General features: G+C 39.7%; 1 protein-coding gene across 1 annotated transcript in view; it reads right to left on the reverse strand.

Annotated features, from left to right (window-relative positions):
- Window positions 1-26,018, reverse strand: part of aqr (aquarius intron-binding spliceosomal factor) — a 79,198-nt gene that overhangs the window by 43,258 nt on the left and 9,922 nt on the right. Inside the window, exons 14-21 of the mRNA XM_052146200.1 lie at window positions 22,180-22,282; window positions 18,126-18,246; window positions 16,821-16,962; window positions 14,205-14,383; window positions 13,899-14,066; window positions 7,571-7,740; window positions 6,981-7,222; window positions 6,260-6,403 (exon numbers count right to left, since the gene is read on the reverse strand). Of these exons, the coding sequence (XP_052002160.1) occupies window positions 6,260-6,403; window positions 6,981-7,222; window positions 7,571-7,740; window positions 13,899-14,066; window positions 14,205-14,383; window positions 16,821-16,962; window positions 18,126-18,246; window positions 22,180-22,282 (1,269 nt within the window). The remainder of the gene's footprint in view (window positions 1-6,259; window positions 6,404-6,980; window positions 7,223-7,570; window positions 7,741-13,898; window positions 14,067-14,204; window positions 14,384-16,820; window positions 16,963-18,125; window positions 18,247-22,179; window positions 22,283-26,018) is intronic.

Genomic DNA, 26,018 nt, shown 5'->3' on the forward strand with positions numbered 1-26,018 from the left:
CATGAGGATTGGAGTAATATGCTTAGATTTTTTTGGTTCGGGTGAGAATCCTGGCAGTGGCATTCTGAATGAGCTGTAGGGGGTCTACTGGTCTTTTTGGGAAGGGCGGTGAGAATTCCATTGCAGTAGTCCACCCTACTGGTGATGGATTCATGATCAAGTTTCTCTAAGTCTTGACTGGATACAAAAAAATCGAAATCTGGCTATATTTTTTAGATGACAGTACTGTAGGCTGATTTAGTTATTGCTTTGACGTGCAAATCTTCTTTGACTACTGAATTCTAAGGTCTGACTCCAAAATGACACCAAGATTTATTTTTTGTCTTTAGGCCCCTGGAGTCAAGGTATGTGTTCACCTTTTGAATTTCCCATTTGTTGCCAAATACAATGACCCCTGTCTTGTCATTGTTTAAGTGAAGGAAGTTTTGGCACATCCAACATTTCATCAATGCACTGGCACAGAGAGTCTATGGGGCTGTAGTCATTTGGAGATAGGGCTAGATAAATCTGGGTATCGTCTGCATAGCTATGATCTGCAATTTGTTTCTTTTTCATAATTTGTCCTAGTGGGAGAATATAGAGGTTGAACAGGAGTGGTGCAAAAATTGAGCCTTGTGGGACTCAGATTTATAGATGCGTATGTTCACATAGTAACCCCTCCCTTCTAGATATGACCTGAACCAGCTGAGGACCGTCCCAGAGAGCCCTACCCAATTTTTAAATCAGTCTAGGAGAATGTTGTGGTCAACAGTGTCAAAAGCAGCACTGAGATCTAATAATAGCAGCTGTGATTTTTTGCCTGAATCAGTATTTAGCAGAATATCATTTAGGATCTTTATGCGTCATTTAGGATCTCTGTGCTATGATTTGTTCAGCTGATTGAAAACAACCTTTTCAATGATTTTGCCCATGAAAGGAAGATTTGAAATTGCTTGCTTGAAGAGTTGTTCAATATTAGAGTTCTCTAGATTGTTCTTTTTAAGAAGAGGTTTGACAACTGCAGTTTTCAGCGACTTCAGAAATGTGCCTGAAAAGAGTGACGCATTTACTATTTGTAACAGATCTTTTTCCAGACAGTTAAACACATTTTTGAAAAATGTTGTGGGGAGTGTGTCAAGACAGCTGGTTGAAGTTTTAAGATGCTGTACTATTTCTTCCAGGGTTTTGCCATCAATTTCCTCAAAATCAGACTTGGTGAGTCATTTCTGAAGTATTTGTGGTGGGTGCTGTCTGACCTCAACATGAGTATCTTCTTCATGAAAAAAGATGCAAACACGTTGCATTTGCTGTCAGAGAGCATTTCACAGGCAATCAGTGTTGGGGGTTTGTTAGTCTCCCTACAGTAGCAGGAAGAGTGCAGGTGTTGTTTATATTGCTGTTAATAATGTTTGAGAAGAAGGTCTGTCTAGCTGTGCCTATTCCAAATTGAAAGCATGAAGTCTGTCTTTACAGATATCATTATGGACTTCAAGTTGTGATTTCCACCACATTCGTTCTGCTTTCCCATATGTTCTTTATGTTTTTCACTGCTGTTGTGTTTCTTCAATTTGTTTTAAGCTGTCTCTACATTTTGCACTATGCGACCAAATAATTTCTGTTATTCATTACTGGCAAGTAAATATGAACATTTCACTCAACAGTGATAGATTTGTGGAAGTGTTGAAGCACCGAGTCCCTTTTACTGAATAAAAAGCAGTTGATTAAGAAGCTGGATTCAGCCTCGTCTTTCCCTGCATGATGTCTCATGCATGCAGGAAAAAAGACTTTTGTCTCATTCAGTTGAGCTCCGAGCATCTCAGGGAACCGCACCGCTGACATCACAAGAGCAGCTCTCTTGAAAGCGTGTGAAGATGAACCACTTCTCAAGCACTCGGATATGCACGCCATCTACAAAGACTTGCGCCAAACTCCCGCGATAATATAAACAAGGTATAAAAGGTATTCAGTTTGTGAACGTTAAGTGCTCCCGTTTCACTTAACAGCCATGTAACGTCAAATATCCATGGTCATTGTGGGTTTATAACAGGCAGTGAGAGAGAGGAGATGCCCAGCTCTATTTCTGTGGAGATGATCAAATACAAGAAACAGAATTTCAAAGTCTTACTTCACGACAAATAAGGGCTTGAAAGTGAAGAATTTAAGGCAGAATTATTTGACTACTGCATAATATAATTAATATGACATAATAGGTGTACAGGTTGGCTGGGTTACAAAAGCAGCAAAAAGAAAAAACATTGAAAAAGCCCCTTATTTTATTATATGACCAAAGCTAAATTTGTATAAATGACTTTGTTGTGTGCATGAAGCACACATAGCGAGTTTGTATGGTTATTAATCACCATATTCGTGAAACACCTAAAACAGACAATTAATAATCATAAATCGCAATTATTTGTCAGACAAATTTTACAATCGCGACCCCTAAATTTCAATATCAGGTTCATACCTTGTGAATTGTTTTGTTAAAAATATGAACGAAAATTCAAACAGTGTTGTCACTGTTGTGATACAGCTTGATATCATTATTAAAAATGTGATTTCATGGGATCATATAAATTGATAGAATGTGAAATTTGTTAAGCTAAAATGTGATTAAAAACTATATGAAGAGGCCACCTCTCTCAGTTTGCTTAATATATTTTTTAGATACATTACGCATACTTGTCCTCATAAGTCTGCCGATTGACAACAAAAATGTACTAGCCAATGACGGTTCTTTCTCCAACATGATTGTAGAAGGTTGTTAAGCCTGCCGGTGATCGTCCGGACCTTTACAGGAGCAATGCCATCAATAGCATTTTTAACTTTTGAGTTGAAGTTATCAAGGAGATCATCAACAGTCTGCGGATATACTCTGTTTCAAAGATATAACCTAAATTGCACACTACAGTACTCATTTATGTACCCAATTTTAACTTCAGTGGCAGGAGAAATCCATATTTCAAAGAAAATATAGAAATGGTCAGATTGCGCAACGTCCTTAATAATAGTGGACGCAATGCTCAGACCCTTGCTAACAAGCAGATCAAGAGTGTGTCTGCGATTGTGAGTGGATCCATCTACATGTCGAGTCAGATCAAAAGTGTTTCAAACTGTTTTGAGTTCTTTGGCAGTGTTGTGTTCAGGATTATCTATATGAATGTTGAAATCCCCAGCAATAACAAAAGCAATAAATCACAAACCAGGAGAGTACTTTGGAGGCCTATAAATAATTATAAATAGAATGTGTGCAGCTCCTTTTAGTACAATACTTAGATTTTCAAAGTCGAGTAATCACCAAGTGATGCTTGCACTGAAAGACATCTTTAAATATTACCTCTAATCCTCCACCTCTCCTAACAGCTCTGCAGACACTTTCTTAAAAGTCATGTTTGGAGGGGCTGATTCATTGAGGATTGTTCCACTGCAGTTGTTATCTAACCAAGTCTCATTTAGAAACATAAAGTCTAGGTTGTTTGTGGTGATAAAGTCATTGACTAAAACGACTTTTCCTTTAGTGAGTGGATGTTTAAAAGTGCTAATTTGACAGTATCTGTTTTTGGCCCAACAGTAATGTTGGAATTGTGTCTAATATGCGACAGATTAGATCGGTTTGCAATACATGGAGAAAGTTTTAGTCTTCCTCTCACTTAACATAACAGATATTGAAAACGCTACTGGCACAGTTGGTTCCCGCTTCTTCTGTAAACATTTCTGATAGCAGGGACCCGATACACATCAGTTAGATCTGTTACCAGATGTTTGTTGTTCATCGAGAGCAGGAAGACGACAAGATGTACACTTGCGTTGTGGAAGTGGCCGGAGAGCTCTCTCAGAGCCCCAGTCTTCACTGTGTTATTGTTGGATTTGTTGATCAAATGTCCATCCAGGTGCTTAAGTGTTATCCTGTGGTCATCCAGACACTGCGGTGGTGTTTGTGTGCCATCCAGGTTGAGTGGATTTGTGCACGTTGCAGATGGATGAAGGAGAGGGAAGTAGATATTGTCCTTTTGCACCAAGTTTGTTTGGGTGAAGGCCATCTGATTTAAACAGTTCTCTTTGACTCTAGAAAAGACTGACATCTTTAATGTAGTACAGTCTTCTCATGTTGCAGGCTTTGTGCAGCCAAGTGTTTAGACTTAGCAACCGAGAAAACATATTTGTTCCTCGGGCTGGGAGTGATCCACTGATGAACGACTGACCTTTCAAACTCCGAAGTCCTCTTAAGGAGTTCTGACAGCTCGTTCTGAATATAATTTCCCCCCACATGTATTATAACTCGATTCACAGTCTTATGATTCATCAGAACCTCAGAAACTGTTGCTCGAGGAATGCAGCAAGTGGTAGTAGCCCCTCTACCAATGTTTCAGGTAATGGTCAGAGTGCTGGGCTCAGCTGAATGCCGCTGCCTGCTTGACCTTGAGCGCCTGCCAGCTCTATGCTGTGATGTAAGCCTGATCATGTTTGCAATTTCTTCCTACACATTCATTAATGGTTCAAATCTATTTTCAAGACGTATCGGGGGTAGAAGGATATCAGTATTGATTAGTTGAGTCATAACTTGAGTGGAAGATGCCAATGTTGCACTATGCGATGCTTGTTACTGTCTGATATAGAGCCCTTTGGGTCTAGCTTCCTGTTTATGCCATTGGTTTTTGTCCTCACATTCACCATTCACTTTTGCCACCCGATTTGCTGTGTGTTCTAAGCTCAGTATAGCCTGTCGAGGATCTTTTATTTACAGGACTCACCGTGTCGGCTGAGGAGGTTCATGGTGATGCGCTCTTGTGTAATCCTTCAAAGGTTAGCATTACTGCAAGTAGTTTTGTTTCAAGAGCTGTGATTTTTTGTAGAAGTCTATGGGAGTTTGTGCAGCAAATGAAGTTTGATCTGAAAGGAGGTATTTTCTTTCTCGTCTGTCTGTGTGAAGACAGCTGTGCTGTCCATTTTCAGGAATGTAAACTGCCAGTTGAAGGAGGCTGGTAGACCACTTTCACAGAAAAACTCTTTTAAAGTAAAATATCAGTCTTACAAGTCTCTGGTTGTAGAGTTGGTGCCAAATTATGTCGTTTTGAGCACTGTGCTGAACTTTTGGTATGATACGCAAAGCGCGGAGCAGTAAGCAGATGTGTCCTAACAGTAGCGAAGCAGGAAGCAAAAGAAGTAGAACAGTGGAACTGGGTTTTTTGGTCTGAAGAGTCCACAGTTCAAAACATTTTTGAAAAACAAAGCCGTCGTGTTATCTGGGCCAAAGAGGAAAAGGACCATCCAAGCTATAATCAGCATCAGGTCCAAAACTCTGTGTCTGTTTGGGCCAGGGGTCAGTGCCCATGTCATGGGTAACTCACACATCTGTGAGAACACCATGAATGCAGACAGATAAGTAAACATTTTGGAGGAGCATATTACTGCCATCCAGCAGTCTTTTCCAAGGACGTCCCTGCATTTTGTACCAGGACAACTTCAAACCACATACTGTCTGGGTTTCACGTGCATGGCTGTGTGAGCAGAGAGTGCGGGTGCTAGATTGGCCTTCCTTCAGTCCTGACCTTTCTCCAACTGAGAATGTGTGGCACATTATGAAGCACACCATACGGCAACAAAGACCCTGTACAACTGTGCAGCTAAAGACCTACATAATAGATGATTGGGGGAAATTACACTAACAAACGTGTGTCTTCAGTGTTCAAATGCTTAAATAAGTATTATTAGAAGAAATGGTGGTTACACAGTGGTAAACACTCGACTGTCACAACTTTTTCAGAGCGTGTTGCAATCATCTGATTTGAAATTATTGAACATTAAAAAAAAATTAAAAAATAAAAATATTCTCAAGGTGAAATCATATAATGTGTAGTTGTAGTGTTTTCAATATAGCAAAGGGTGAATATCATTTACAAATCACTACTACTTGTTTTTAGTAGCATTTTTCACACTATCAACTTTTTCATAATTGGGGTTGTACAATAATACATTTCTATAACAATTTCTTAAATGATTATAATTGCAATAATATAAAATTCAAGTTGACTGGGATTCAAAAAAATAATGATAAAGGGGATGTTATGCCATGTATTGTGATGCTAGATTTTTTTGTCCAAATCGTTCAGCCTTAACTGAATTAAATTTTTTTAGAGCTAAACATTCACTATAGATATTTTAAATTCACAATAAAACAGACCCTGAGTATCCACACTACCTTAACATTAGAGTAGTGCACACAGTTCTGGTGTCATGACCTCGAGTTTGACCTGTGACCATGTTCATGACTTTAACATACCTTTTGGGCTGGTTGTATGGATACGGCCCCCTGTTAGGAATCACGTGAGGCTCCAACACCAGTGTGAGATCTTCCTTATCCTGAACCTCTTCTTCGTTCACTTTACGCTTTTTCCCCTTCACATTCTGCACAGGGAATTTAATTCTGCATGGGAAGAGACACAATTCAATAAACCTGGTCTACATTTCCTCTATCGTCTAAAATCTACAAATTACTCTATGAGGTACACACTCACTGAGCACTTTATTAGGTACACTATGGTCCTATTAATGTTCCTGTTATGGTCATCTGCTGTTGTAGCCCATCTGCCTCAAGGTTTGACGTGTTGTGCATTCTGAGATGCTATTCTGCTCACTACAGAAATATTAAAACCAGCCCATCTGGCACCAACAATCATGCCACGCTCGAAATCACTGAGATCACATTTTTCCCCATTCTGATGGCTGAAGCTCCTGACCCGTATCTGTGATAAATGATTTTATGCATTGCACTGCTTCCACACGACTGGTGTTACTAATAAAGTGCTCACTGAGTATATTTTAACTCTGTTCCAATCCTTAGTGAGCTGCATTACGGTCAACTGTCTATACAGGATTCCCAAACATTTTGAACCATTCACAAGGGTTTGAAACAGAGCTGTTGTTTCATGATCAGCCCTGTAAAAAGCACTAAACAACATTTATCTTTAATGACATTTATAGCTTTAATCTCAGAGTCTTACCTGAAAGGCGGGACCTGCCGAGCGGGGTCTTCCTCTGTGACCTTCACCGTGTGATTGGGGAAACAGGACTTCAGGTGCTCGATGGACAGGAAGGTGTCATTGAAATCCAGAGAGGAAATTTGATTGGGCATCTTTGAGTAATGGGCACTTCCTGGATCTCCATATCCCAGAATGATGTCATGAAGCCAGTCAGGTACCACACACTCCGTGTTCATGAGGTTACGAATCGTCTCCAGCACGGCCTGTGCGCAAAACAAACAGTTACAGTGAGCAGTATGTTTGGTGAGATTATATAGCAGTCTCTCCACGTCGCGGCTGTTCACACCAACGCTTCTATACATTGAAAAAAAACTAGATCAAGCACAACGAATTGAACAGAACGTGTTTTGAACAGAAGAGTCTATATGCGGCACTCCTTCACAAGAAGATTAAAACACATAGAGATGCGGTGTAACAGTCAAAGACGCCAGTCTTACGCTTGTTTGCACTGAAAAACAGATAAAAACAGTGCAGATAGATGCAAAACGTTTACGGTGTGAACGGCCCCACTTCAGACTTTCCTGACAGGTACATATGAGGAATGCTCTGACCTTGAAGTTGTTTTCTTTGGGTTTGCGTCTCATGATGACGTTGAAGGTCTCGTAGGGATCTTCTTCTCCGTTCTGGATGCTGTTGGTCATGTCCTGCTGGTACTGGTTTGGGTCGAGCCACACCCGGATTGTTCTGGTGTTACCTCTCAGCTTGGGCTTTGGATCAGGACCTTTAGATAAGCATCAGAAAACATTCATTTATCTTTATATATCAGAATTAAACTGAACAGCACACAATCTGCATAGACATGAGCAGTTTGACTACAGAAGCACCAAATGACAAGTAACCTAATGATTCCTAATTTGTAATTTGCTATCGGTAAAAGCCTCTCCTAAATGAATAAATGTTAATGTAATGATGTAAATCTTTATTCAGGACAAATTGATAATCAGTCTAAATTGAGGCTCGTTTGAGTAAGCAAATTGGCATTTACATCACAGCAGCGCTTCTTTACCCGAAGAACCAAAAAAAAAGACCAGCGATTCTGGACATCTCTACGTACTTTTTCTAAAATAAATTGAAATATAACTTGCCTCCAGCCCATGCTAACTAATTGTACCCAAGGTTACAATTGCCACAAACACACAGGGCCTCTGATATGAGGTCTTAAGAGAAAGACTGTTAATCATGTTGACTAATATTTTTACCAATATTCACACTGTTCTACTTAACTGGTTACAGTTATTGTTATGCGATGTCGGGTCTGCTGATAAAAGGCTGCTGTATTATTGTTTTAATGTATTAAGAAAGGTTTTTGGGTTTTTTTACTTAGCAAAAAAATAGCTGGTATTATTGGTAGGGTTTGGAACCAACAATTGATTCTTAATCTGAACCGGTTATGTTTAAAGACGCCGTATGATTTATGACTTTCAGTTCCATTAATGGTTCTTAAACTTGCAAGTTGCCGCAGATGCGGACAGAGCACCATAGTTAAATACTCTTGACAGTGTTTCCTGCAGCACAATTCAGCACCAGTTCTGCCCGCTTCTAAATCTGCAGTGTGACATGACCAGTGTTGTCCGATTCCCAAAGGAATGACTCTGATGAGTCTGTATTTTTGCATCTACAGCGACACCAGTGTCATTCAATTCCCTAACGAATTACTCTTTTGAGTCAGTTTTTTTTAATCTACTGCACAAAAAACACAGCTCAACCAGTGTTATCCAATTCCTGAACAAATGACTGTTTTGAGCAAGTGCTTTTAAATGAATCAAAAACACTTCATTTGGAGCAGTTACTGAATTAATGTCACTGACCTGGAAGTTATGACTTGCCTCATGTTCAGAACTAAATGAACCAACAACTTCTCCCGTGTTAAGTATGCTTGTGTTATCCCTCTCTCCAGCATCCCCACATCTGTGTTTCTCAGAGAAAATGGAAGAACTGGTGTATGCTGGAACCAAACTATCCCACTCTTTTGCTGCAAGCCCCCAGATATCAAGCAAAAAACGTCAGGCCCCTCAAGCACCTGCGGGCCCAGCTCGCCCTCCCCCTCCTCCTGTGAGAGCTCTTCGACCTCTGCCACAACACCAGGGCTCACATCCTCCTCCATCTGCTCGAGGTGAACCAAAAACAACTGATACCAGCTCTCAGTGATATGTGTCGGGTCCCCGCTATGATAACAGTAACTTTCTCAAATGTTTACAAAACAAGCGGGAACCCAGTGTGCCTGTATCATTCTCTATTGCTGTTCGATTACATCATAGAAAGTCTAAGGCCTTCAAAAGCCGTACAGCAAACCCATCTAATCTGGTGCCTATTACACGCCAAACTAAGATTGCTGTGGGGACAAAAACTGTTAAGTTAGCACTTTTAAACATCTGCTCACTTAAAAATAAATCACTTCTAGTCAATGACTTAATTATCACATACAACCTGGATTTTATGTTTCTAAATGTAGAAGACAGCTGTTGTGCAACAGTCCTTAATGAAACATCCCCTCCTAACTTTACTTATTTGAGTGTCTGCAGAGAAGGTAGATGAGGTGGGGGTTTAGCTGCTCTCTTTAAAGATGTCTATCAATGTAAGCAAATATCATTTGGGAATTACCCGTCTTTCGAATATCTGGGTAGTGTGTTAAAAGGTGCTCCACGCATTTTACTTATCATTATTTACAGGCCTCCAAAATACTCTCCAGCCTTCGTTGAGGACTTTACAGAACTGTTATCAACAATTACCTCAGCGTTTGACTGTTTTGCCATTGCTGGAGACTTGCAGAAACCAATATGACAAAAGAAATCATAACTGTTTTAAAAACTTTTGATCTGACTCAGCATGTACATGGACCCACACACAATCATGGACACACTCTAGATTTACTTATCAGTAAGGGTCTAAACATTTCATTGATTGTTATTAAGGATGTAGCACTGTCTGATCATTTCTGTATTTTCTTTGATATATTAATCTCTCCTGCCATTGAAGCTAGATCTGTGTCTGTCAAGAAGAGATGCTTAAATGAGAACACTAGTGTACTATTTATGAAGGCTATACACTCACCTAAAGGATTATTAGGAACACCATACTAATACTGTGTTTGACCCCCTTTCAGCCTTCAGAACTGCCTTAATTCTACGTGGCATTGATTCAACAAGGTGCTGAAAGCATTCTTTAGAAATGTTGGCCCATATTGATAGGATAGCATCTTGCAGTTGATGGAGATTTGTGGGATGCACATCCAGGGCACGAAGCTCCCGTTCCACCACATCCCAAATATGCTCTATTGGGTTGAGATCTGGTGACTGTGGGGGCCATTTTAGTACAGTGAACTCATTGTCATGTTCAAGAAACCAATTTGAAATGATTCAAACTTTGTGACATGATGCATTATCCTGCTGGAAGTAGCCATCAGAGGATGGGTACATGGTGGCCATAAAGGGATGGACTTGGTCAGAAACAATGCTCAGGTAGGCCGTGGCATTTAAACGATGCCCAATTGGCACTAAGGGGCCTAAAGTGTGCCAAGAAAACATCCCCCACACCATTACACCACCACCACCAGCCTGCACAGTGGTAACAAGGCATGATGGATCCATGTTCTCTTTCTGTTTACGCCAAATTCTGACTCTACCATCTGAATGTCTCAACAGAAATCGAGACTCATCAGACCAGGCAACATTTTTCCAGTCTTCAACTGTCCAATTTTGGTGAGCTCTTGCAAATTGTAGCCTCTTTTTCCTATTTGTAGTGGAGATGAGTGGTACCCGGTGGGGTCTTCTGCTGTTGTAGCCCATCCGCCTCAAGGTTGTGCGTGTTGTGGCTTCACAAATGCTTTGCTGCATACCTCGGTTGTAACGAGTGGTTATTTCAGGCAAAGTTGCTGTTCTATCAGCTTGAATCAGTCGGCCCATTCTCCTCTGACCTCTAGCATCAACAAGGCATTTTCGCCCACAGGACTGCCGCATACTGGATGTTTTCCCTTTTCACACCATTCTTTGTTAACCGTACAAATGGTTGTGCGTGAAAATCCCAGTAACCGAGCAGATTGTGAAATACTCAGACCGGCCCGTCTGGCACCAACAACCATGCCACGCTCAAAATTGCTTAAATCACCTTTCTTTCCCATTCTGACATTCAGTTTGGAGTTCAGGAGATTGTCTTGACCAGGACCACACCCCTAAATGCATTGAAGCAACTGCCATGTGATTGGTTGATTAGATAATTGCATTAATGAGAAATTGAACAGGTGTTCCTAATAATCCTTTAGGTGAGTGTATCTTTAACACCAAGTATATCTGCTGACTCTGTTGATTTTCTCCTTGATTCTTTTAACTCAAAAGTTAAAAGTGTAATTGATGATATTGCTCCTGTGAAAGTCAGGAAGAAGTGTGGCAGACAAAAAGCATCTTGGAGAAACTCAACAGCAGTGCAAAATATGAAAAGACAATGCAGAAAAGCAGAACGCATGTGGCGGAAGACAAAACTTGTAGTCCATTATAACATCTACAAAGACAGCATCCATGCTTTTAATATGGAACTAGGCAAAGCTAGACAGACTTTCTTCTCGAATGCTATAAACAGCAACTTAAACAACACACGCACTCTTTTTGCGACTGTAGAGAGACTGACAGGTGATCAGCACATCCTTGAGTTGTGCTGGGGTCAGACAAATCAAATCACAACCTGAGAAAGTAGTCACTATGTCTGATTTCAAAGAAATTGATGGCAAAATTTTGGAAGAAACCGTACAGCACCTTAAAACATCAACCTGCGCCCTTGATGCACTTCCCACATCTTTTTTCAAAAGTGTGTTCAACTGTTTAGAAGCAGATCTCCTAGAAGTGATAAACTCCTCACTTCTCTCTGGGAGTTTTCCAAACTCCCTGAAAACTGCAGTTGTCAAGCCCCTCTTGAAAAAGAGCAATCTGGACAAGACCATATTAAGCAACTATAGACCGATCTCAAATCTTCCTTTCATAGGCAAGATCATTGAAAAAGTTGTCTTCAATCAGCTGAACAAATTCTTGAACTCAAATGGATACTTTGACAATTTTCAATCTGGTTTCGGATCGCATCACAGCACAGAGACAGCTCATAAAGATAATAAGCGATATTCAGCTTAAATACTGATACAGGCAAATTATCAGTACTGGTACTACTCGACCTCAGTGCTGCATTTGACACTGTTGATCACAACATACTTCTTGACAGGCTGGAAAACTGGGTGGGGCTTTCTGGGATGGTCCTAAAATGGTTCAGGTCATACTTAGAAGGGAGAGGTTATTATGTGAGTATAGGAGACCATAAGTCTGAGTGGACGTCCATGACATGCGGAGTCCCTCAAGGCTCAATTCTTGCGCCACTCCTGTTCAACCTGTATATGCTCCCAATGAGCCAAATAATGAGAAAGAACCAAATTGCTTACCACAGCTATGCAGGCGACACACAGATCTACTTAGCCCTATCACCTAACGATTACAGCCCCATTGACTCCCTGTGCCAATGCATTGATGAAGTTAACAGTTGGATGTGCCAAAACTTTCTTCAGTTAAACAAAGACAAATCTGAAGTCATTGTGTTTGGAAACAAAGATGACGTTCTCAAGGTGAATGCATACCTTGACGCTAGGGGTCAAACAACTACAAATCAAGTCAGGAATCTTGGTGTGTCTCTACAGTCAGACCTTAGTTTCAGTAGTCATGTCAAAGCAATAACTAAATCAGCATACTATCATCTGAAAAATATTATTAGATGCTTTGTTTCCAGTCAAGACCTAGAGAAACTTGTGCATGCTTTCATCACCAGCAGGGTGGATTATTGTAATGGACTCCTCACTGGCCTTCCCAAAAAGACCATAAGACAGTTGCAGCTCATACAGAACGCTGCTGCCAGGATTCTGAGCAGAACCAGAAAACATGAACATATCACACCAGTCCTCAGGTCTTTACACTGGCTCCCAGTTACATTTAGGATTGATTTTAAAGTATTATTACTGGTATATAAATCACTCAATGGGCTAGGACCTCAATATATTGCAGATATGCTCACTGAATATAAACCCAACAGATCACTCAGATCATTAGGATCACATCAGCTAGAAATACCAAGGGTTCACTCTAAGCAAGGAGAGTCTGCTTTCAGCTATTATTCCAGCCGCAGCTGGAACCAGCTTCCAGAAGAGATCAGATGTGCTCCTACAGTAGTCACATTCAAATCCAGACTCAAAACACATCTGTTTAGCTGTGCATTTACTGAATGAGCACTGTGCCACTGTGTGTCCGACTGTTTGTACTGTATTTTATTCTAAACTGTTTCAATTATTCTTATTTTTTATTCTTATTTTAATCTCTTCTATGTAAAGCATTTTGAATTACCATTGTGTATGAAATGTGCTATATAAATAAACTTGCCTTGCCATGTATGAATTACGTTGTACTTGAGGCTTGTCAGCAGTGCAGGCTGGATGTTCATATAATGTGTAGTTAAATAAAGGCTGACGCATTAAGAGTTTTGTTTGGATTTTTTGAAATATGTCATTTTTGTTTTAGATTTAGTACCAATTATTGAATTTATGCCTCTAAAAGTCTATGAAAAATCTATTGAAATGTCTGTGTAAACACTTATTACAAAAACTGTATTAAATGAATCTCTGATTTTTTATATCTGCTCATCTGAAATAATATCATTTGGCAACAGACTGCTGAGTGCAGTAAGACAAAAAAACGTACATATAATCGTTTCCAAATAAAATGGAACCGTTAAGAAATCTGAATCGCTAAAAATAATCTGAATCATTAAATTCCTGAATCATAGATTCCCTTCATTATTTGACACTAAAACATAAAATAAAAACAGAATTGTTATCAATATCAGTCGATCTGCACTCACCATCCTCTATGACTCGTCCTTTATCATCCAGCATGCCCTGCACCTCACATCCTCTGACATATACCAGACCAGCCTGATCCACAAACGGCTGCCGGCGGTCAAAGCGTGTGCCATACAGCAGGTTGGGCCGAACCGTGATCAGGAAGCACACGTCGTGTTTCCGCAGTCCTGGAGGAAGATCAAGTGAGGAAGATGGTAAGTGGAAACCGGAAGAAAGGATCCGTGTAAAAGAGCAGAGACAGAGATACTCAAATAAAACGAGAGTGAACGAGAGAAACAAATGAAAAAAGATACAGAATATCTTACCCTCCCATTCATTTTTGATGTGATCCCGGACGTTAAGGTTAATGGTGACATCAGCACGCACACGGGCAGGCCAGTTCTCTCCGATTTTCGGCTTTGCCACCTCCACGATAGAAAATGATACGATGGTCTGTGCCATTCTAGCCCACCCTCCAAACACCACTCCTCCATACTCTGACTGCCTGAAGAAAAACCCACCATATCAGCACAACAGCATGATACCAACTACATCAAAAGACAAACTGGACAAATCTGATCAGTTCAAATTTCACACTATACTTTACACTGGGTTAACATCTCATCTAACACTTTTAACCCTGTATTCATGAATGTTTCAAACTTGTAATTTAGAATCACCGCTTATAATTATACTGGAATTTTTCATGCTCAAATTTAAAAGCTCAATATTTTGAAATTGATAAAATTGACAAATAAAATTTGGTCTAATTTTTTTCAGAAATCCACAAAATAAAAAGACTCCAATTATTCATAAATAACATTGTATGTTTCTCTAATCTTATGATAAACAACATTGTTTCTTTTTTTTGTCCTAACTTTGAAAACATGTAATTCTGGTTCTGTTCACTCTACCTAACATGGAAAATTCTATATTCCACTAGATGGCAGCAAGCACTAGAAAAAATCACATTCCACGTGCTCGTCCATAGACATTCAGTCTAATTTTCAGTTCAAGCACCACCCTCATTATATCATTGAATATCTCGTCCTCTGAATGGACTAGAAGCTCGAAAACATAATTTTGTTTAGCATGATTTTCCTATTGGATAGCATATTTTGTTTTGGACATCTAAGATATAACATTAGATTATTCTGCCTAGCAAGCTCACAGACAAGTAAACAATGTCTAATCTTTTAGAAAACTGCCTAAGGTAAAAGCTGATCTAAACTTTTAGCTAATTAGGGCTTACAGAAGCAGTTATTGGAGCATAAATGAGACGTTTGTACTTTACTTACAGAAATCATATTTCACTTAGTGATTGTTTTGAAAATCTTTCAAACTCTGTGACGTTCATGTCAAGTCAAGTTTATTTATAAAGCACACTTAAAAACAACAAATGTTGTAACCAAAGTGCTGTAAAAATTTTTACAAACATTAATAACAGAATTTAATAGAACTTATAAAATGTTAAAAAGAACAAATTAATAAAACATTATAAAACCTACACAGAAAACTATTAAAATTCTCAACCAACATTATAGGCTAAAGAGTACAAATGTGTCTTCAATTTAGATTTAAATATCGGCACTGTGGTGGAAGACCTAACAGTAAATGGAAGTGCGTTCCACAATTTGGGGGCCGCAAATACAAACGCCCGATCACCTTTAGTTTTCAACCGGGAACGAGGAACAGAGAGGAGTATCTGATTTGATGATCTAAGAGACATAGGTGCAGAATGTAGATGGAGTAAATCAGCAATGTACTGAGGGGCTAAGCCATGCAATGCCTTATAAACATACATCACAACCTTGAAATTTACTCTGTATCGAACTGGAAGCCAATGTCTAAATTAAAGATGGCGCTACTATGAATAAGTTCTGTTATGTTTAAAGATTCACAATGTATGGTCACTTCTCAGGGTCAGTGTTCTTAACTGCATAATTCCAAGGTTAATAACACTGATTGGATGAGTACAACAGATGACAAGCACGCAACCCGTTTTAACATTTTGAAACATACTACAAAAATATTAGTGTCTTGATGAATAGTTTACGTGTTTGCTGTCACTTTTCCCAAAAAAATTCTCTTAGATGCTGAAACTGAACCCAGCACATAAACGTTTTTGTGACTGAAGTGTTAATTTAATGAATATTTAGGATTGGTTGACTTTTAATGATTCACCATTATATTCAAGCTGTTTCCTTTTGCAAGAACAGGGCTTCATAACAGGTTTAAAGTGTTTTGGACATAAAAAAATAAATAAAAAAAAACATCTTTCCAAGACATCTCAGTTGACAAAATGGACATGCCATTGAAGAGACTGCAAGTCTAGCCCATACAGCCTCGTTTTCATTCATGTTAGAAATCAAATACGATCTACTATTCAGGATTACATTAATCCTGGAGTAACAACTTAAAATGTGTTTTTTTTTTTTTTTAAGATTATAAAGAATGTCACGTTTAAAAGGTAGACCGATATATCAGTTTTACCAATTAATCAGTGCTGATTGTTGCTTTTTGGATTGGTTATCTGCAAAAATCGATGCCGATATTTTTTTCTTTTTCAACAGTGTTCCTCTGTGGCCGGCGATTGAGGATTCTACAGTTAGAACAGCTTCGACATTATAACAGCATAAAAACAATCACTGACACTGGATTTGCTGTATCTAAATCTTTCTTCATTGACTATATTCATACATGTTTTTATCCTCACAGGAACACATTTTGTTATTTTAATAAATAATCAAGTGTTCAAAATTAAAGCGAAGACATGCAAAGAAAAATGTGCCCATCATAGTAAGGAAAGTTTGAGAGTGTAACATTCTATAAATTGATCTTAAAAACTATCGACTGATTAATCTTTTATCGCCTTTCCACCACCTTAGTTATCATATTGGCAAAATCAACTATCAGTCGACCTAGTCATATTGCAAACAAACCATGGCTTCATTCGTAACACGACATCCTCGATGTCCTGACGGATCTCATAGGTAGACTCCAGACGAAAGAGATTGAAGTTCCTCAACAGATAATCGTGCAGGGTGAGAAACTGCAGGTTCAGCTTTGGAAGAGCCAAACAACCTTTAGATATAAAATAAACAAGGCAATTGAATGTTTTACGGTTGTCTCTCAGGGTGCACACAAAGTTGAAAGTGCATATTTTCATATTCTCTAGAGCAGTGGTTCTTAAGTGGTTTTGCTATGGTTTACAAATATTTTACATTGCACATAAAATGGCGCCCAAAACGGGAGTGCGAGATAAAGGGGAGCCAGAGGCACCAGTTCGAGAGGGAGATGCGCTGCATGTGTATCTATTTCCTTATGTTTTAAGTTTATTTATATCATTAAAGTTTGTTTACTGTTCAACTGGTTCCCACCTCCTCCTTGCCCACCTTTAACTGTTACAGTGGTTCCGAAACCCAGAAGGGAGGGCTGTGCTGTCGTGGAGTCCTCGCAGCTGCCATCCACCAGGGGAGCAGCTGCGGCCCTCTGCCTGGGGACAGACGGGTCACTACCGGCCAATGAGAGCCAGAGGAGGAGCGAGCTGGCGTCTGCCAGAGGGCGTAGGAGTGGTTGAGGAGAAGGCAACAGCAAGTCCAGGAGCCGACGAGTAAGTTTTTCTCTCTCAGGTTCACAGGAGGCGGGGTGGACCACCGGCTGACAGAACGGCAGCATATCGCCTCCAGAGGTGGGTGGGGGGCTACGGTGTGACGAGGAGGTGGTCGTGGCCAGGCCTGAATCAGCTGATCTGTGGGAGAGCGAGATAAAGGGGAGCCGGAGGCACTAGATCGAGAGTGGGAGAGCGAGATAAAGGGGAGCCAGAGGCACTAGTTCGAGAGAGAGAAAAAAACATGTCCGTGTTGCATGTGTGTCTCCGTTTATGTTTGTTTTAAGTTAATTTTGACTTCAAAACTTTGTTTACTGTTCTGCCGGTTCCCACCTCCTTGCCAGACCTTGAACTGCTACACTGTCCTAACTCAACTATTGTAGATTGAGTCTAATTGGACGTGCAGGCTTTGCTGTCCACAACAAACAATACGTGAAGCAGAGTTTGGGACATGTATCCTCTTTTTAAAAATGTATAAACCTATTTCTACTAGTTTAATTTTATTATTTGCATTTGACATTGTTTTTCCTGCTCAGACCAGTTGAGACCAACCTGTTGAGTTCCACTGCTTTAGAGTAAATCTTTACTCATTCCATTAGTTCAGCAATGATGGGAATAAAGAGACTAAGATGCTCACCTTCTCCTGAATAGTACTCAGTGGGAACTATGTTCTCATCCCAGATGATCTTCTCAGTGGGGTACAGAGGCATCTGATTGAGCTGCTCGATCTGAGAGATTCGCCTCTCATGGTGAGACACCTGAACATAAACAGAGTTTCATGAGGTTTGATTCCTCTTAGCCACTACATCCTCTGCCCACTAGACACACCACGCTGAGTAAGCCTGTGCTAGTAACATTCACCATTCAAACATGGCAGATGGCCCTATGTAGGCTACATACATCACAGAAGAATGGGGTGAGCCAAATCCCAGGACAATTTTTAAAGAGGTTGAGTAATGAAAAACAGCAAAATGAAAAAAAAAATATTCTATAAAGCACGGACATTTCTCCCAAGCTATTTGGGAGAAAAGTTGTCAGTACTTTATAGAACAAAACAAAAAAAACATTTCATTTTACTCAAACACATACCTATAAATAGTAAACCCAGAGAAACTGATAATTTTGCAGTGGTCTACATTTTTTTTTTTTCAAAACTGTGCCAAACCTACCAAGGCATGAACTCTACAAGACCCCTGAAGGTGTCCTGTGGTATCAAGAAAATAGCAGCAGATCCTTTATGTCCTGTAAGTTGAGATGTGGTCAACCATGAATCGGACTTGGTCCAGCACATCCCACAGATGCTAAATCAGTCTGAGATCTGGGGAATTTGGGAAGTTGCCATGAAGGGGTGTACCTGGGCTGCAATGAGGTTTAGGATGGTCTCACATGTCAAATTGATGTCCACATGAATGGCTGGACACAGGGTTTCCCAGCAGAACATTGCCCAGAGCATCACACTCCCTCTACCGGCTTGTCCTCTTCCCACAGTGCATCCTGATGCAATCACTTCCCCAGGTAAACGGCGCACACGTACACGGCTGTCCATGTGGTGTAAAAGAAAACGGGTCTCATCTGACCATTTGACCTTCTTCCACTGCTCCAAGGTCCAGTTCCGACACTCGTGTGCCCATTGTAGGCACTTTAGACAGTGGACAGGTGTCATAATGAGCACTCTGACCAGTCAGCTGTTACACAGCTCCATACGCAGTAGGGTACGAGGCACTGTGTGTTGTGACACATTCCTCCCATAACATCATTCAAATTTTCTGTGACTTGTGCCACAGTAGATCTTCTGTCGGTTCAGACCAGACAGGATAGCCTTCATTGCCTCACCCATCGATGTGCCTTGGGTGCCCAACACCCTGTCACCGGTTTGTCCCTCCTCAGACCACTGTCGGTAGTTACTTGCCACTGTTGACTGGGGCTCCCCACAAGCCTTGCCGTTTCAAAGATGCTCTGACCCAGTCGTCTGGCCATAACAATTTAGCCTAGAATTCAAATGGGTCACATAAGTTTTGTGGTCTGCGCTGCAATATCAGGAGAAGTCTGATTGAGTTGTGCGATTGATAGGCTCTGTGCTATGAAAGAGTAGTTCATTTAAAAAAACATTTTTAATCCCCTTTTCTCACAATTTGAAATGCCCAATTCTCATTACTAGTAGGTCTTCGTGGTGGCATGGAAACTCAGCTCAATCCGGGTGGTGGAGGACAAGTCTAAGTTGCCTCCTCTTCTGAGACTGTTAAACCACGTGACTCGTTGTGCATGAAACCGCAGAGACTCACAGCATGTGGAGGCTCATGCTACTCTCCGTGATCCACACACATCTCACCACACGCCCCATTGAGAGCAAGAACCACTAATCACCATCACGAGGAGGTTACCCCATGTGACTCTACCCTCCCTAGCAACCGGGACAATTCGGCTGCTTAGGAGACCTGACTGGAGTCACTCAGCTCACCCTGGATTCAATCTTGTGACTCCAGGTGTGATAGTCAGTGTCAATACTCGCTGAGATACCCAGACACCCAGCTTATTTAATAATTCACTTATCTTGATCACATTTTAACTTCCTAAATGTAAAAAAAAAAAAAAAGATTTAAAATCGATATGATGCAATGAAATTGCATATAATAATTATACGAGCTGTCATTGTTTGAAATTTCATGTCAACTACACATTAACACAAAATGTTCACAAGGCTGGAAATTAAAAATAAAAAGAGAATTAACATTTAAGTGCTAATATGTAAAAAACAAAATTAAAAAGCCTGTACTCCGCTTCATGTCCGTGTGCTCACCTCTAGTGTGTGTGTGTGTATGTTCCCATTCCCCCTCAATTCTGCAACGCAAATCCCATGGTCTCAAACGTTCTTATGAGAAATTATTATACACAGCACACCACTGCATACTAATGATGTGGATTTGTCTGAAGTCTTAACTTTAAATTAATAAATAATTGCATTCCATTATGGTTCGGTTTAAAATTCAAATGAGCAAATGCTGTGAGAAAACACCGAACAATTTCCATAAGAAATTGAGGTCTTGCAAGTGAGTGGTTCATGTGGGACACAGAAAATCAAAAATTAATTAAATTAGGAGTGTGTCAGGCAGCTTATCCTGTCCAAGTTTAATTAAGTGTTTTATCTAGTTTGTGGCCTATACTGACACTAAGGTTGGTCACTCAAGGGAACCCTGACCGCACAAAACCACACTGGCTCCATCAACACAGAAACATCATTTAAGAGGAAACTCGTAAGTTCTTGATTAGATTTAGAGTGTAATTAAAAATGGCCAAAGCAGGACCACCAATGGGACCCAAATATCACAAAGAACTAAAAGAGATTGAAAACATACAGTAAGCGGGGGAAATAAAAAAAGTTGGCCATGCCCTTCCTTACTAAACTTCAAACCAACACCATCAAACACTAATTGAATTTCCGTGGCAAATAGCAATTTGCATTTAAAGATCAAAATTGTTTTTAGCGATATTCAATTTAACTTTAACTTTGTTGCCATGACAGCGTAACGGAGCAACTCCTTGAAATGACCGTAAAAACAGTTTGCACAGCTCAAACAACACACAAGTTTTAACATAAGAATACATTTAAGAGCTGTAATGGAATTACAAGCTTCACATTTCTGCTTAAAACATTCTTAAAAATTGGCCCTATTCAATTCCATGAACCATTCATACCCATATATCCATTTCAATACATGTATAAATGCAAATATCATTTCTTTATTTACTATGAATTAATGCCTTCTTAATGTTCCCAACACTTCTTTACTACTGGTTTGCATCACCTAAAATACATTAAGATAGGTATGATTAAAGTTGTTTACCAAGGATGAAAAACCATTATCGAACTGCTAATATTTGAATTTATTAAACAATAATAAATCATTTTCAACAGTGAACACTAGGGCTGGGTATTGCCCAATACGATATATATAGCAATAAACATATTGTGATTTGATACTTTATGATACATCACAATATCATATTGAGAGTCAATTATGAATAAATTCCAATTTCATTTCATTTGGGTATAAATTTGTTACATAACTGTTGGTGAGCTCATTAAATTAATTTGGAAATAACAGTGTGCCAACTTTGTTGTGTGTTTACATGATGAAAATACACACAGAACTGAATATAAATATTGATCCATGGATCTGAAGTATCAACACAATATCATGAGAAAATATACAGCACTATATTGATATTTGATTGCATTGACAGCCTTGGTGAGCAAATGAATTATATATTATTAGTGTGTAGTCTATTAAAGTATTAATAATGTTGGAACAATCATTTCTAAATGATAAATTAGCTATAAATACTTTATACCATGCAATTATAAAGTGTTACCAAAGTATCATCTTAGACCAAAATGGAAGCAGAAAATTCACAGCGCACACAAATATTTCGTAAAAGTGTTTTTCGAATTAGATATTTTTATCTATTGAATGTAATGATTTATAAATAACATTTATTTTGACTCCATCCACCATTTTTCCACTTGTTGCAAAGCATTCAGGGATTGTGTTTCCTAAGAAGGACAAATTCCATTCTGCTTTTGGCTAAAATAAGATATCTAGTAAGTCAGCACAATTCTGCACAGTTTGAAATGCGGTAGCACACCTATGATGCTGCACAGACTCCAGTTTTAGAAGCAACGAAGCACCTACCAGCAATTCCAACAGGAATTCTTTATCGTAGGTGGTCTCTTCTCCGTCGGGCAGCTCAGGAAGGAGACACAGGTATGCTGAAATCCGCTGGAGTGTGTTAGAACTGCAGGCAGAAAGAGAAAACATCAACATTGAGTCTCTGACATTTGACTTGTTGTCACGGTCCAGTTAGCCCCAGCTGGTAGATGTCGCAAGTACAACATTCTCCTGGCAAAAAGCATCCCATGATGCAATGTTCTCAACTTGACTTTCCAATTGTTACAAATGAACCAGAAGTACGGAATCTTTCTTGACTGTCATGTTTACACAATTTGGAATTACAAACTTAAAAATCAAATCATATTTTTTGTAGATGCGCAACTGAATTAAACAAGGTCATATGACAATGTATCATACTACAGTCTGAACTGTTTACCGATGGATAATGCACATTATCACACACACTTTTCAAATAACAGTTGGCAGTATTGAGTATATATGGTATGTTACGGAAAGGCTCCACACTGCTGCCCCCCTTAAAAAAAAATTAATGAGTGTACTCTCGTGTCATCTTTAATGAAATATCGGGATAGCTGACGGACGAAAAAGGCTCATGTGTGAGAGATAAAACACAGTTTTTAGAGGAGATACAGAATGTGTTTGAAACGGCAGGCATCAGGGAGCTCAGCCTGGACAGCTTGTGCTGAAAATGCAGAACTTGAGAAAAATATTTAGCTAGTGATCAGCACATTTAATACAATATACAATAATACACAGCCAATTTATGAGAAAAACACCCCTTAAACTCAGAGCGAGAGAGGGAGAGGGATTGACTCTAGGAGGCAGAAGCAAACACTCTTCATCCGCTCTTCAAAGGAAAGAAGATGAATCAGCTTTCTTTTCAGAGAACAAACCAAGGAGATTTCCTGAAGAAAACGCCAGTGCTTGCAAGGCAGCAGAAGAATAGTGTTCAAGATTTAGGTAAATTTAGGTTTCTGGCTGTGTAAGTGAAATGCTTAATCAGGGATTCTTTTACTTTTGTCATGACACTTTTGCATTTGCACCAGCTGAAGAATTTCTCCTGTTTTTTTGTTTCGACTGGTATATCGTCAACCCTTATATGGTACATCTCACTATACTATAAGGAATGTAAAAAATTAGGGATGTCCCAATACTATTTTTTGGAGACTGAGTACAGTATCGATACTTCCTGTTCAGTACTCGCCGATACCCGTTTCTTTTTCTTTTGTAATGTGTTAGTTTTCAAATACAATACTGAGAGAAGGGTGATTTGAAGACAGCCTGTTCAAGGGGCTGAAATCGATTTCAGCATTTCTACTTCCGCGAGACTGAGCCGTTGGATCAGCCACACCCCCTCTTTCTAAATCCCTGAACTCCAATTATCCCAAAATGAGCATGATTGAGAGCAGAAACGGTTGTTAATAAAAATAGCTGCAAAAGAGCACCCTCAACTGATAACTGTTATGAACAACATGGCATAAAAATGTATTATGCCTGAATAATTCACTGCGACTGCAATACTATGAAAACACGCAAAATGATTGACAGGCAGAAAGCGTCATTGTCTGCGGAACGGGGACACATATTTGTTTGCAGTTTACAAAGTCTAGAGCAGTCACAGAGACTGCAGAGATATCTCATGACACTTATTTCATTAATATCTTTCAGGCAGTAGGAACATTTTTGGCATAGCTGTCCATGAAATGAAATGGCTTACAGCACCTTTATGTTTCAGCATCTGTTACTCAAAAGATAAGAGGTAGACCGATATATCAGTTTTACAGATTAAAACTGCCGATAGTTGCTTTTTCGAACTTTCGGTTATCTGCAAAAATCTCGCTAATCCTTTCTCTTTTTTTTGCCTCCTTCACAAAAACGAATCTGCCTGATACCAGCCTTGCTGAAGCACCCCCAGATAATCACCAATCCCACTGTGAAATTTGGTGGAGGATTGGTGGCGATCTGGGGGTGCTTCAGCAAGGCTGGTATCGGGCAGATTCATTTTTGTGACACATGAATCAAGCCTCGTACAAGGTTATCCTGGAAGAAAACTTGCTTCCTTCTGCTCTGACAATGTACCCCAACACAGAGGATTGTTTTTTCCAGCAGGACAATGCTCCATGCCACACAGCCAGGTCAACCAAGGTGTGGATGGAGGACCACCGGAACAAGACCCTATCATGGCCAGCCCAATCTCCAGACCCGAACCCCATAGAAAACCTCTGGAATGTGATCAAGTGGAAGATGGATGTCACAAGCAATCAAACAAAGCCAAGCTGCTTTAATTTTTTGCACCAGAGTGGCATAAAGTCCCTCAACAGCAATGTGAAAGACTGGTGGAGAGCATGCCAAGAAGCATGAAGGCGGTGATTGAAAATCAGGAATATTCCAACAAATCTTGATTTCTGAACTCTTCCGGAGTTAAAACATTAGTATTGTGTTGAAAATTATTTACATAATTCGAGGTCTGAAAACATCTGTTTTGATATTTTGACCAGTTATCATTTTCTGCAAATAAATGCTCTAAACAACAATAATTTTATTTGTGAGAAATGTTGTCAGTACTTTATAGAATAAAAATTTTTTTTTTTACTCAAACACGTATAAATAGCACATCCAAAGAAACTAAATTTTCCAGAGCTGTACCACAACCACAACATTAAAACCATATTAGGCAGGTGGTTTTAATGTTGTGGCTGATTGGTGTGTGTTTAATATATATATATATATATATATATATATATATATATATATATATATATATATATATATATATATATATATATATATATATATATATATATATACACACACACACTCACCTAAAGGATTATTAGGAACACCATACTAATACTGTGTTTGACCCCTTTCAGCCTTCAGAACTGCCTTAATTCTACGTGGCATTGATTCAACAAGGTGCTGAAAGCATTCTTTAGAAATGTTGGCCCATATTGATAGGATAGCATCTTGCAGTTGATGGAGATTTGTGGGATGCACATCCAGGGCACGAAGCTCCCGTTCCACCACATCCCAAAGATGCTCTATTGGGTTGAGATCTGGTGACTGTGGAGGCCATTTTAGTACAGTGAACTCATTGTCATGTTCAAGAAACCAATTTGAAATGATTCGAGCTTTGTGAAATGGTGCATTATCCTGCTGGAAGTAGCCATCAGAGGATGGGTACATGGTGGCCATAAAGGGATGGACAAGGTCAGAAACAATGCTCAGGTAGGCCGTGGCATTTAAACGATGCCCAATTGGCACTAAAAGGCCTAAAGTGTGCCAAGAAAACATCCCCCACACCATTACACCACCACCACCAGACTGCACAGTGGTAACAAGGCATGATGGATCCATGTTCTCATTCTGTTTACGCCAAATTCTGACTCTACCATCTGAATGTCTCAACAGAAATCGAGACTCATCAGACCAGGCAACATTTTTCCAGTCTTCAACTGTCCAATTTTGGTGAGCTCTTGCAAATTGTAGCCTCTTTTTCCTATTTGTAGTGGAGATGAGTGGTACCCGGTGGGGTCTTCTGCTGTTGTAGCCCATCCGACTCAAGGTTGTGCGTGTTGTGGCTTCACAAATGCTTTGCTGCATACCTCGGTTGTAACGAGTGGTTATTTCAGGCAAAGTTGCTCTTCTATCAGCTTGAATCAGTCGGCCCATTCTCCGCTGACCTCTAGCATCAACAAGGCATTTTCAGCCCACAGGACTGCCGCATACTGGATGTTTTTCCCTTTTCACACCATTCTTTGTAAACCCTAGAAATGGTTGTGCATGAAAATCCCAGTAACTGAGCAGATTGTGAAATACTCAGACCGCCCGTCTGGCAC

The sequence above is a fragment of the Xyrauchen texanus genome, chromosome 16, assembly GCF_025860055.1.
Source record: "Xyrauchen texanus isolate HMW12.3.18 chromosome 16, RBS_HiC_50CHRs, whole genome shotgun sequence".
NCBI classification, from domain to species: Eukaryota; Metazoa; Chordata; class Actinopteri; order Cypriniformes; family Catostomidae; genus Xyrauchen; species Xyrauchen texanus.